At 41.7% G+C, this 14,615-nt stretch overlaps 1 protein-coding gene across 6 annotated transcripts in view; it reads right to left on the reverse strand.

Moving 5' to 3' along the window:
- The window catches only part of LOC127573618 (serine/threonine-protein kinase PAK 3), a 186,836-nt gene that overhangs the window by 17,239 nt on the left and 154,982 nt on the right, over nt 1–14,615 (reverse strand). For all 6 annotated transcript variants that reach the window (XM_052022000.1, XM_052022003.1, XM_052021999.1 and 3 more), the window contains 3 exons: nt 6,083–6,131; nt 4,274–4,386; nt 2,546–2,663 (listed from right to left, as the gene is read on the reverse strand). In XM_052022000.1, coding sequence (XP_051877960.1) covers nt 2,546–2,663; nt 4,274–4,386; nt 6,083–6,131 — 280 coding nt within the window. The remainder of the gene's footprint in view (nt 1–2,545; nt 2,664–4,273; nt 4,387–6,082; nt 6,132–14,615) is intronic.

Here is a 14,615-nt window from a genome sequence, read left to right on the forward strand (position 1 = left end):
GTTCAATAGCTTTAAAAATTTCCAAATATCAGTGACAGTAAGCAACAGTTAAAAGGTCCCCCAGAGCTTTGGCAAACGTGGGGTGCAGGACTTTGCCAATTGTCCAGGCTCTGGGGGCAGCCCCCAGGTCACACTGCTGGAGTCTGGAACCCTTTTTGCTGGCGAGATAAGCCCCCACATCCCAATAAGGTAAGCATGGGAATGCAGTCATAGAGTCACAGAGTTACAGAAAGGGAACAGGCCCTTCAGCCCATCCAGTCTGCTGCATCAACCATCAACCACCCGTTTACACTAATCCTACATTAATTCCATTTTATTTTCCTCATCTTCCCATCAACTACCCCCAAATTCTACCATTTACACATTAGGGGCAATTTACAGTGGCCAATTAACCCAACAACCTGCACACCTTTGGGATGTGGGAGGAAACCGAAGCACCCAGACAAAACCCACGCGGTCATAGGTAGCGGTTAGCATAACGATATTACAGCGCCAGAGACCCGGGTTCAATTCCCGCTGCTGTCTGTATGTTCTCCCCGTGTCTGCATGGGTTTCCTTTGGGTGCTCCGGTTTCCTCCCACATTCTAAAAGACGTACGGGTTAGGAAGTTGTGAGCATGTTATGTTGGCACCGGAAGCGTGGCGACACTTGTGGGCTGTCCCCCATAACACTTGACGCAAAAGATTCATTTCACTGTGTTTTGATGTACGGGTGACTAATAAAGATATCTTATCTTAAGAACATGCATATTCCACGCAGACAGTAGGCACAGTCAGCAAGGCCAGCCATTTTAATTCCACTTTCCATTCACACACTGACGTATCTGTCCACGGCCTCCTCTACTGCCAAGTTGAGGCTAGATGCAGATTAGAGGAACAGCACCTCATATTCTGCCTTGGGAGTCTCCAACCTGATAGCATCAACATTGATTTCTCTAACTTCCAGTAACCACTCCCCTGTCGCCCTGCTTCTCCCCCACCCCCCACCTTTGTTTTCCCTTATACCTCTACCTCTTTTCTTTCCCCTCCCCTGCCCTCAAGACCTGCCAATCACCCACACCTCCCTCCCTCTTGTTCCTCACCTCTTTCCCTTTATCCCATGGTCCACCGTCCCCTCCTATCAGATTCCATCTTCCTTAGCCTTTTGCCTCCTCTACCTATCACCTCCCAGCTTCTCATCATTCCCACTTCCCCCACTCCTGCCCTCTTTCATTCAGGTCCTGATGAAGAGAGTCTCTGCCTGAAACGTTGACTGTTCATTTCCCTTCAAAGCTGCTGCCTGATCCACTGAATTCCTCCAGCATTTTGTGCACGTTGCTCCAGATTTCCAGCATCTGCAGTCTCTCTTGCATTTCCAGGATTGAACCCAGGTCTCTGGCGATGTAACACCACAGTTCTACCAGCTGCACCACCACGCCTCCCGGAATGAGGGAAGAGCAGGAAATGATTCCAGGTGGTAGGCTTGGCTGACAAGATTTGGCCCATCAGAACAGGATCTGCACCCTGCCACCTCTTTTTGTGGCTATCACACAAAGATCATTAGCACGTTTTAGCAGGTAGGATCCACATGGAGTCCTTTCTACATTGTCCTCTACATGGTTATCATCTCAATCAACTGAATGGAAATTTCCGCAACAGCAAATAACATTGAAAGAATTTTGTGTCACCACTTTCACATAAATTTGTAATATCTAGTTCATCATTCACGGAAGATAAGCCCAGCTCTCTCTCCTTCTGGTGAAAACAACAGCCAATAACATTTGGAAGTCTTTAAATTATGATGTCATTGGGAAGATGTTGCTTCAGCAAGATAGTCCTTTCTCTCCCTCAGAGTCATAAATCCCCCAATCCCCCCCCATTATTCATCCCCCAACAGATTCCCCCCCCACCCACCCACTCCACATCTTTCCTGCTCCACACTTGCCAACCCATCAGGCAGGAGGTACAGAAGCCTGAAGTCCCACACCACCAGGTTCAAGAACAGCTACTTCCCTTCAACCATTCGGTTATTGAACTAACTGGGAAAACCCTAATACCCACTACAGTTTAGCAACATTATGACCACTCTGATCACTTTGCACTAAAATGGATTTTTTTTTCCTTTGGTTCTAATTGTGTTCTTTTCTTGTAAGAATTGTGTTTAATTTATGTTTTTCTTGTGAATGCTGCTTATATGATGCTATGTACCTGTGATGCTGCTGCAAATTTTTCATTGTACCCGTGCATTCATGTACCTGTGCACATGACAATAAACTCGACCTTAACTTTGAACATGAGAAACATAAGCCACAACAACAAAGAGCCTTTTGCACTAAGTCCTTGAATCCCAATACAAGAACACCAAAGCCTATAGAAGTGGATTGGATCAACTGCGAGTCTAGTGCTCATCTTTGTAACAACATATTTTACATTTCAGTTGAGACCTCTTTTTCTGATCTGTGCTGAAACCATGCAGTTGGGTAGATCACATGACTTTTTATAAACTGCATATTGCTCAGAGGCACTGTTGCTGTGAAGTGAAATGCAATGCACAACATTGCACTTACCTCCCGACACACTGCTGCAATTTGGCCTTCATCCATGCATGTCTCTGTGACGACATCTGTCAAGGAACCCCCAGCCAGATATTCCATGACTACCCAGAGTTCGTCCCCCACAAGATAACTGGCATAAGAAAATTAAACAATAAAGAAATGCTATTAACAATCAATTGTGACCAAATCTTACTGTCGACTAATTTCATAAAGGTAACACAGGGAACAGCAAGATCTAGCTTTATGTCTTGATATCAAGAGGAGAGATTGCCCTGAAGAAACAGAGCGCTAAGGAAATGGCACAAACACCCCAGACTTGAGTTCTGATGTGTTGAAGCACAATATACAGAAGGGGTCAGGCAAACTCACCCTGTCTAAAACCAGCACCACTTAGAGAATATTCAGATCCTGAAAAATGTTCACCTCATCCATAATTCCATGTCACAGAGGCATGGGTGGTGTTTTATTTTTCCTTTTCATATTTCTTTATGACATAGGAGGCAAATTAGCCCATCAAGTTTATGCTGGTGCTCACAGCAGTCCTCTCGGTCCCATTCCCCTATTTATTTCCTGGCAACCAATTCTCTCACATGCCCATCAACTTCACACTGCTTTGCCTACCAAATGGTCAGTAGGAGTAATTTACAGTAACCAATGAAACTACCAACCAGCATGTCCCTGGATATGGGAGGAAACCACAGCACTCAGGGAAAACCATGTGGTCCAAGGGAGAATGAGAAAACTCCACAACTGGCAGCACCCGAGGTCAGGATCAAACCTGGGTCTATGGAGCTAAGAGGCAGCAACACTACCTGCTGCGCCACCCTGAGAGATTGCATCTTGTCAGGAATATCCATGGATTCATTCACTATAGATAGGCAATGGGATCTAATGTGCATTTCCTAATTTCAAGAATTCCCAGAGAGTTTGGTAAACAAAAGCATTCACTTCTGAAGCATCCAGAACCAAACACCCAAGGCAATACAGTTCACCCACTGAAGGAAACACCACTATACTTTACACAGGTCACGACTAGGGTTTCCTCCATTTGTGTAGATATGTAGACTACAGTTATTTTGTGGAGTCTTTTCCCAAGGCTCAGCTACCTCCATGGAGTCATAGAAATGATCTGATCCAGAAGTGATTCTAGTGCTGCTATTTCAGATGCATGTGTTGCTTTGTAGTATTACAAGTAATTCTAGTCTCCTTAAGAGCCAAATCATGCATGGGATTACTAACTCTCCAGGATTATCAAGAGTTAAATGAAAAGTATTCTAGAGTCAATTAAAGGCTAGTCATTGTTACATTGTGAAAACATAGCAGTTGTACTAAATAGTGTTGTGGGATCTTTTACATCCATCTGTAGAGCAGGTGGAACGTTGGTTTAATGATAGAGATGGCAACTCTGAAAGTGCAACACCCCATCAGTATAGCACAATACTGCAGTGCAGTATCACTCAGCACTGCACTCACGTCTCTGGAGGAGGACAAACCCATAATCGGGGATGATGGCAGAACCAGCAGTGCCAACATTGATAAATCTGCAGGAGAAACACGATTGGAACATAAAAATATGATTCTTTTTACCCCACTTTCTTTGAACATATAAATTTATTAAGTATAAACACTTTGGCAAAGGGAATAATAAGCTGATCCACTGTTGAGCTTGTGTGATCGATTCTCAAGGGATACATCTAACCACATTTGTCAAATCAAGTTATGCATGTAGTTAGGACTCACCTGTCTAAATAGTTGACAATGTTCGCATTTTTATTTTCCCTCATGACTAGGATTTCATTTATAATCAGCTCCTTTTTAGGCTGTTGCTGCAGATTCATCTGTTTAATCGCCACCTGTAATCAAATTCAGTTAAGGTTTGTGAAAAAGTGGTCCCAGATCAAAGTGCCTCCTTCAAAAATTAACACTAAAGAAAACTAGTTAGTGTTCAGTGGAAGGCTGCACTAGATTGTGTGGTGTCAACCCATATGGGCACAGAAGCTGCCTGGTTTGCTCCCTGTATGTGCTCGTCTAGATGACCTTAAGAGTTGTCACGTTGCATTAGAATTAGACACAGGAAGACAGTCTAAACAAAGCTTCCTATCACTGACTGCAAGCCAGCAGCTTCTGCTACATTGTGCAGATATCAATGTTGAGTGCAAAGGGGATGAGGTGTGATTTTAATTACTTTCCCAACCCAATTCTCAAGGCCAAGTAGCCTAGCTGATATACAAAATGTGTTCCTTTAGGATTAAACTTTGGGGTTCAATCAATTCGCAAATAAGGCAATTTCAGCACGACTACCAACACAGTCGAAAAAAGCCTGTAATGATCGAAGAGAGAGTCATATTGAGGATGGATGGATGGACTTTACACAGATGTTGGACTGAAATGTCTGCTTCAAATAATACATATGGCACAGATGATTAGCAAGGAATTGGGAGCAATTCAATGAAAAAATTAAGTATCTTACTTGGATTTTCTATCCCATTCTTTTCAGTATTTTCCTTCTTTCTATAGAACCAAAACAGGATGGAGTGCATGGAGAGTATATGCAGCTCCCTGAATAAAACAGGTATTCTGCAACAGTCAAACATGAATACCAATAATGAAAACTACTTCCTCCCCTATGTTCAACAATTCCCATCATGATGAAGGCCCCAGGGATAAAATGTCTCTGCTGCTCACTGTCAGATGGTGGAGGTACTGTGCTGGTAATCTATTTAAATATAGTCAGATGGCTGTCGGCAGAGTTCAAAATGTTAACCAAACGCCATGAATATGAAAAGGATGCAAAGCTCCTCCAAGAAACATATGCAGAATAATCTAGTAATTATTTAGAAGCAGCATAATAAATACAAATCAGCAAAGTCGAGGGTGATGGAGGTGGACCACGAAGGAAAATGTTACTGATGCAATGATCGAAGAGGGAAAATGTCAGTCCATTGACGTCAAATGTTAATTTGGGATGCAAATACTTACAGATTGGCAATAACTGAGAATATTTTGGAAACACTGGCACGATTTAAATTCTGATGACCCCTCTTGAGAAAATGGTGTATATTGATTAGCAGACACTTCAGTAAATTGTAACTACACAAGAAAACAAGCAAATGATTGCTCCCTTGTTCGCCCAGTGCTGGGAGCTGCAAGATATGACTAACAAAAGGAAGTGGGAAATAAAATAAAATTGGCTTTCCTGCCCAGCAACTTCACAAATCACACAAGATTAAGGTTTTTTTTCCTGGAGGTCTGGTGGCACTTTTGCCTGAGATTATACAAGGGTATTCGATTGGGAAAGGGAACCATAAAACTATGCAGGACATCAAGGTATATGTGTTACAATGCAAGATAAGCAATACACAGCGTGTTATATTACACAGTAGACTGTTAGCAGTAAGAGGTACATTAGAGAACATTACGCAAGCAGTAATATAAACGGCCAGCATTACAGGGAGACTACTGCACGCCACAAATGCAAAACATGCTCAGCAAGAAATAGATTATTTGATGCATCATACTAGTTGGAACTAAGGAAAGACCTAGACTTACCTCTTGTCCAGTGGCAATATCTATTGCTGTATATACAGTGCCAGATGCTCTAAAGAAATAAAGCAAAACAGCAGTTGAGTACACTTAATCACAATATTCTCTGAAAATGTGGCACAGACAGCAATGTTGTAGAGACTTTACTCTGTGAGAAACAGAGCTCCATCAAGTCCATCAGCAAAAAGGACACAACTAAGCTCGAGACTCAGACAGTATAATACACGGTAGACCTTTGGCCTCTGCTTGATATAACCTAGACTGGAATTCTCCATTTATATTGCACCTACAGAATTCAGATGTGTTACTAGCTACAACCGGACAAGGCTTAATCCACAATGCTTCTGGATAATAACTGAATTTAAATATTTCTAAAGTTTAAGCAGGAACACCTGCATAGTCTAATCTTCTTGACTTCATCTAGATTTAACCTTGGACTGACATTGTACAGTGTTATTACTCAGTGCAAGGCATGGCTAACCCCTCCATTGCTTTTCCTGAAGCAAAAAAAAGTCAATACACAAGTTGCTTTATATATAAAGAAAAATTTAACCATGTCAAATTTAGGTTGACAAATTTTCAAGTCCAAGGCAATTTGAATGGCTGTATATTTTCTTTAGAAACAAAGCAGTCAGATAATTTCTTCTGAAAACAGAACCTTTGTCTATCAGTTCGAGAGAAAAGGTGCAATGGTGATCACAGAAGATTAATTCTCAGTGCTGACCGAAGGAGGAATTTTCAGGTCGCAGCACACTCTAAAAGTGCTTGTCTCAGGCCACGCGCACTCTTTAGGGAAGCTTGTACTGAGAAAAAGTGTTTGTGTTTCTCTTACTTCAAAATTAATGATTTCATTAAAAGCATTTTTCAAAAAGGAAATGATAAAGAGTGAAGCATTCTTAGTCCGTTAATAGAAATGGAAGGTATATTTTCTGAGAACATTAAGTGACTGTTTCGGTACTGCCTCCTGATCTTGTACAAGACGTAAAAGTTTAATTACTTTTGTTTCCCATTTCCATTCTGTTTTACTTTTACATGGTCCATTTCTGACCCTTCCCTTTCCCTAACTTCTATCTCCAGTTTGGGGGATAGGTTAGCAAACAGTATCCATTACAAGTCCACAGACTCCCATACCTACTTCGACAATACTGCCTCTCATCCCACTTCCAGTAAAGATTCAATTCTATTCTCCCAGTTTCTCCATCACAGTGCGATCTGTTCTTATGATACTAGTTTCCCCATCAATGCTTCTGTTAGGTCTTCCATTTTCTTCAACCCTGGTTTTCCTGCTACTGTAGCTAACCGGGCTCTCAACTGATTCCTGCAATTCTGCTCCCAAACCCCTCTCCACCCATCCAGATCAAGGATAGAGATCCCCTTGTCCTCAGCTTTCACCCTGATAGCCATCACATTCAACAGAATTTCTTCCATAATGTCTAAAACTTCAGGCCACCACCAGACACACCTAACCCTCCCCTCACAATATTCTGAAAGGACCATTCTCTCTGCAAACCCATTTACTCTTCCATCTCCACCAATACCCACTCTTCTTCTATCAACACCTTCCTATGCCACTGCCCTCCTCATCATCCATGAGCCCAAACAAGTAGTGATTCACTTGTACTTCTTCCATTTGTACCAAATTAGGGAAACCAAATGCAAATTGAGGACAGCTTTGCAGAACACCTTTGTACAGTCGACAAGGGCGACCCAGAGCTTCAAGCCATCTAAATCTCCATATCACTCCCAGTCTGACCTCTGCCCTTGGCCTCCTTCATTGTTCCAATGAAATTCATAGGGACCATGAAGAAGAGCATCTCATCTTCCCAACTACCACATTACAGCCTTCCGGCTTAACAACAAATTCAACAATTTCAGCGCATCAGTCATTCCAACCTCTTAGCTCCTATTTCCAGTATTCGTTGTTTCCCTCTCTCTTTTTCTGGTAAATTAAAATTTTGTTTTTCTCCTCCCAGTTATGCCTCCTTCAGAGATGCTTCTTGTTTTACACTAGTGCTTACATCCTTTTTCAGATGGCACCACCACATCTCGTGCAAGTCTGGTCTCCCTCTTTATATCAGAACTCCCCTTTAGTTGACCCTGCCTTCACTCCTGCATCTCTGCAACTTAAAGCTTACTTTATTTTAACCATTCCTAGTTCTGATGATAGGTATTCAACCTGAAATGTTAACTGTATTTCCATGGATGTTGCTTCCAGCATTTTTAGATCTTATTTCAGATTTCCAGCATCTGCAGTATTTGGCTTTGGATATTTTCTGAGAAAACTTGACTCAGTCTGACGTTATTCTATCAAAGGAACAGGCTGTTTCTTAGTGAAGCAGAAGCTTTGAATTAATTAAAAGAGTCTGGAAGACAAAGATAATTTGTGCACAAGGCACGACGAGATTGGCTGACGCAAGTCCTCCCTTGCATTTTGTAAGGAGAGCAGCTTGCAAAACAACATTTAAGAGGAATTACTTAAAAATGTTAGGAAAATGGAATGAATGCTTGGACCATCACAACTTGGCTGAAGAATGTAATATTACTCAGTGCATTTACATGCTATCGTATCAAAAATTATTTTCTAGACTTGAAAGGCAAATATCATTTCAAAAGTTAAAAGCTTTTGTTCTGAAAGGGCTGAATATTCTTTTGAATAAACAAATATTAGACTTTTCTTTTAGAGCATGGCTACAGAAAAAAAACAAAAAAACATTGCATTCCAAGCATTAAATGAATAATTTTCTCCACCTTTTGCTTGGGTTCAGGGTGGTACTTAATGACCATCTCCAATGGATTTTAAAAGTCAACATGATGATGCCTTCATCCTGCTGCATTTGTTTGGGTTGCATTGAGAGAGGTGGTGAAGGGGTGAGAAACTGGAGTGTGGTGGGGTTCATGTCTTTGACAGGAAATCAATTATTAGTTAGATACAGAACAAAAATTAAGACCTACTTAAGATCAAATGTTACATGTTAAACAGAAGGGAAATATGGAGCATGAAATGCCTTCAATATTGGCTACTGAATAGATCCAAGTGTAGAAAATTTCAGGTCTACACAAGATGTTCTCCTGGGTTCAATGTTATTAGACATTGCTATAGTAATCTCAAATCCTCCAATAGACTGTTTTACTTTGTACTACCTCAATGCAATGTGTAATGAATTGATCTGTATGAATAGTGTGCAAGACAAGTTTTTCACTGTACCTCAGTACATATGACAAAAATAAACCAATTCTAGAATGGATAAAACCTTCACTCAGTCAAACTCTTGGACTCTGCAACAGGAATTCTCATTTTATGTATTCATTTGCAAGGGCTACCTATACAGGCACTGTGGAAAATAGAACTGCAGGCTATTTGTCATTACTGCTAGATGCGGGTTTCAAACGACAGTTTAATAAGTGTTCTCGCAAAATGAAGTGGTGTGCAAAATAGTGAAGTGGATGAAATCCCTGGATTTTAAAGAAACAATTACAGCCGTAAATTGAAGAAATTCTCCCAAGTGAAAGAAGCAAGCCGAGGCAATGACCTTCCTAATTTGTAACCAGTTTACCTGGAAAACTGGAGTGAATCGAACTGTATAGTACAACGTCAACACCATCATGACCACTAATCCCTAGTTACTCTAAAAATTAGTTTTATGTTCTCTTTTCTTTTAGACATCACTCCTTTCTCTGCATTGCCAAGCAAGCTTCTTCAAGAACTATGCCATTATCAGGTAGTAATTAACCTCTTAAGTTCCACATGATTCAGCATTATTCCTCCCACCTTTCCCTTCAGTTTTGGAAGTTGAGCAAGAAAATTCCACGCTTGACATCTGGTGACAAATCATAAGTGCCATTCCACTTCTTACAGCTCATGACATAACACAGCAGGATGAAAACTCACTGTGCTGCAGGAGTAGAACTAGTTCACAATTCTGTCACAGGTTTGGAACTAAATTCAAGTCTTCAATATCTTATGAGCTGGAGTAATTTGCAAGAGCTATCTATACAGGCACTGTGGAAAATTGAACTGCAGGCTATTTGTGCTTACTGCTGTATGTGGCTTCATTTTCCATTAGGTGCAGCCATCAATTTCACTGTCACTGACAAGAAACACAGAGAACTGTCTGTATCACTAAAGACAAATAACACCCATTGAACTGAAGGTGGCTCCTATTGTTCGAAGTTACTGTATGCAACTACCCATTACAATGAAAATAAGAGTTCCAATGCAGGGCCAAGATTATATGTAAACTGACAGGTGGAGCAGTTCCTGCCCTTTCGAGTTCTGAGGCAACAATACGTTCTCCTTAATTACATAAAATTATGACATGCAAAAACTCCATGAAAATAATTGTTATTTTATTTTTCTTGATTTAAATATTTTGCTTTAGGATTCTTGGGAAACATAGTGAAAGGGTACAGCACCAGCAACATCAGAAATTAATTGTGGTACATTTCAATAAATATTTTATTAGACAATAATTCTCACTGGAGACCTGGAGGCAAAGTTCCATTTGATACTGCAGACATTATGGGTCCTCCTATAGAAAGGAGGATCAAGATGACATGGACACTTTAGGGTCAATTTTAATTTTCCCTGAGCTGGCAGAACTCTGGGCTGTAAGGCTGTGAAAATGAGAAATGTGATTTACTGCTAAGGATTTGCTTTTTCTAGGATTTCAATCTTAACTTACTCTTTGGAGCAAGCAAGTTGAACATCCAAGTGGCTGCAGAGGCTGTATTTAATAAGCGTTAATACACCACTGTTAAACTTGTGCTCCAATGCAATTATAAATTGGCGTTCCTCACAGATTATTGAGTTGACTTCTTAGGTGCAGAAAAGAAACAGTGCACCAGATGTTAAGTAGTCTGATAGAGACAATTAAATTAACATTTTACAATGACCCCAACTAGGGACATCTGGACAAATTCGTTGAATACTACAATTTGACCAAAGACAGATCATGGGTGCAAAGTACCCATTTCTTTAAAATCCAGTATGTCTATTTTAAAATTCATGACCCACTTACATATCCAAGTAAAATGAAAAACACGATGATGCTGGAGGAACTCAGGCCAGGCAGCATCCGTGGCGAAAAGCAGGCGGTGAACATTTCAAGTCAGGACTCTTCTTCAGGACTGAAGAGAGGAAAAGGGGAAGCCCAATATATAGGAGGGAAAAGCAGAGCAGTGATAGGTGGACAAAAGAGGGGAGGCGGGGTGGGCACAAGGTGGTGATAGGTAGGTGTGGGGGAGGAGCGGAGAGCAGATCCACTGGGGGATGGGTCAAAGGTAAGGAGGAAAAAGAGGGATAGAAAAAAAAAGAGAAAGAGTCTAGGAAAGGGAAGAAAAGAAGATGCATGGGGGGGTGGGGGTGGTGGAAGGGATGTGGGGATTACTTAAAGTGAGAGAATTCAATGTTCATTCCATTAGGCTGCAAGGTTCCGAGACAAAAAATGAGGTGCTGTTCCTCAAGTTTGCACTTGGAATTCTCCTGGCAGTGGAGGAGGCCAAGGACCAACATATGTGATAGTGTCAGAGGGGGAGTTGAAGTGACTGGCAATGGGGAGATGCAGATCGCAGGTGTTCTGCGAAATGGTCAACTAGTCTGCATTTGGTCTCACCAATGTAGAGGAGGCCACACTTGGAGCACCAAATGCAGTAGATAATATTAAGGGAGGTGCAGGTGAATCTCTTTCTCACCTGACAGGACTGTTTAGATCCTTGGATGGAGGTGGTGTAGGGGCAGGTGTTGCACCTATGGCAGGGTAAGTGGAAGGTTCCCGGGGTGGGAGCGGAATGGGGATGGGAGGAGTGAAGTAGGGAGTCACAGAGAGAGCGGTCCCTGCGAAAGGGGTGGGGAGGGGAAGATATGCTTGGTAGTGAGGTCCCATTGGAAATGACAGAAGTGGCAGAGAATGATGTGTTAGATACGTAGGCTGGTGGGATGAAATGCGAGGACAAGGGGGGGGGTCTCTATCCCTGTTGGGTCTGAAGGGTGGGGGTGAGAGCAGAGGTGCATCCTATCCAGATGCATCACAGCTTGGTATGGTAACTGCTCTGCCTGTGGCTGCAAGAAATTGCAGAGAGTTGTGGACACAGCTCAGCATAACACTGAAACCAGCCTCCCCTCCATTGACTGTCTATATTTCTTGCTGCCTCAGTAAAGCAGCCAGCATAATCAAGGACCCTGCCCACCCCAGACATTCTGTCTTCTCCTCTCCCACTGGGCAGGAGATACAAAAGCCTGAAAGCACATACCACCAGGTCAAGGACAGCTTGTACCTTGCTGTTATAAGACTACTGAACAGTTCCCTAGTAATGATAAAATGGACTCTTGACCTCACAATCTACCTCGTTCTGACCTTGCACTTTATTGTCTACCTGCACTGCACTTTCTCTGTAGGTGTAACAGTTTATTCTGCATTTTGTTATTGTTTTACCTTGTACTGCCTTAATGCACTGTGTAATGAATTGATCTGTATGAACGGTATGCAAGACAAGGTTTTTCACAGTACCTCGGTACATGTGACAATAATAAACCAATTCCAAATCAAATTGTACAGGTATTCTAATACTGTGATTAAGTTGCAAGACTGGCATCCAGTGTCCTGGAGCACTGAACTAGTGACAAGTTCAAATTCCAACGTGGTAAATTGAAATTCAAGTAATTAAATAAGTCTTGATTGAAGAAGCCGGCATCAGTAATAGGAACCGTTAAAATACTGGATTGTCATAAAATTCTCTGCACAAATAAGGAGATTGGTCCAATAGGGGGGCATTTCTACAGCCACAACAAGATGAGGAGTTGAAGAGAGAGGCAGGAATGAAAGAGCAAAGCAATGATGCCACGTGGCAGAATGTTTTAAATCAACAGAATAATCGTGAGAATAAATGGATGTTAAAATGCAATAAGAGAAGCACTTGGGGCTGACAGACATTTTAGAAAGGTGTCTGCAGCTATTTTACAAGTCTGTATGATGCAGACACTTTTCCTGGTGTTCTCTAACCATCTAGAAAGAGAAACTGTATAAATTCACCCCCCTGCCAAAAATTCAGAAAAAGGGATATGTGATACACAATTAACCTGTTAATTGCAATACTGGCAGCAGCCAACACCAAGCTGCTTATTTGTTAGGATGGTTATGTTCAACCATCACTAGCTGTCTTATTGATCGGGCATTTGCAACATGTAGGTCTCCAATATCATAGATTGGTACCACTAAATAAACCAGTTTACACAGAGGGGAGACTCCCTACAATATAGAAACACTAACACTAGTTAGACAGGAAGTGAATCTGACCTGTAAAACCACGTAGCATGCCTTATTGCACTGCACTTTCTCTGTAGCTGTGACACTTTACTCTGTACTGTTACTGTTTTTACCTGTACTACATCAATGCACTTTGTACTAACTCAATGCAACTGCATTGTGTAATGAATTGACCTGTACGATCGGTTCGTAAGACAAGCTTTTCACTGTACCTCGGTACAAGTGACAATAATAAACCAATACTTTGGAAGGGAATGTGTTCCAAGAATTCTGGATACTGTATCAGACACCTTGGAGGAGGAGGTGGGAAACAGGAGAGCACTATTATTCCCACAGGGGGCTTCAGGGGCTCCTGAAAAGGCAGAGAATGCAGATAGCCATCGAGGTCTAAACTTGGAGGGAAGCCTCAAGGGGACTGATGCAGTGTAACAAAAATTTCAAGCTGTGCCAAACTAGCTCAGCACCATACTTCATCCAGATCAGCGTGATGTGCTTGGTATTGGTGCATGCCTCTCCTGCTCTTGATCGATAGCAATGTATGTGCAGCCTTTCTGCAAATGCCTCTGGGTCAGGCTGGGTATGAAAAGAATTCTAAACACTTGGGTTCTGAATGATCGCAGTTGGTTGGGTTTCACCTGATCAGACCTGATGGTGGCTTGCCAAGTCTCTGCTTCACTTGTGCTTGTAGTTGGTAGCAATTGCAGTTTTAGAAGGTACTATCAAAAAAAAACTTCAGCAACTTGCTACAATACAGCCCAGAAATGGTATAGACTGCAGCTACAGTGCATCTATGGCAGAGGAAGGAAATGGATGAGATGCCCAGTAAATGGGTTGCTTTGCTGTGGAGGGTGTTGAATTTCTTGTGTGTTGTTAGGGATGCCTTCAGCCAGGAAGAGGAGAGTAGCTACATGTTGTGCACTAATTGAATTTCTGATTTAAGAAACTCTAACCTTAGATTTAAAATTTTAGGTAAGGAATAAGATAATATTCCATGATTTTTTTCCCCATAAAGCATGCATCTGAATGTTCAGTTATCTCTCTTCAACATGGTAGCTTGAATGTGTCCTTTCGACAATCTGTTTCTGAGTCAATTAAATTATTTAAATAGTTGGAATGTGTGGTTTTGAGGCTAGCAACATTGTGAACTGTATGAAGGTGCATTGAAATAGAGATTATTGGTAGGTGAGCATTGGGAGTGTGGTGAACTGAGCAGGCGGATTGTTGAAGGTGGTGAGGTGGCATTTGAAGATGTATTCATTCATGTCAGATTATTGAAA

The sequence above is a fragment of the Pristis pectinata genome, chromosome 8, assembly GCF_009764475.1.
Source record: "Pristis pectinata isolate sPriPec2 chromosome 8, sPriPec2.1.pri, whole genome shotgun sequence".
Classification (NCBI taxonomy): Eukaryota; Metazoa; Chordata; class Chondrichthyes; order Rhinopristiformes; family Pristidae; genus Pristis; species Pristis pectinata.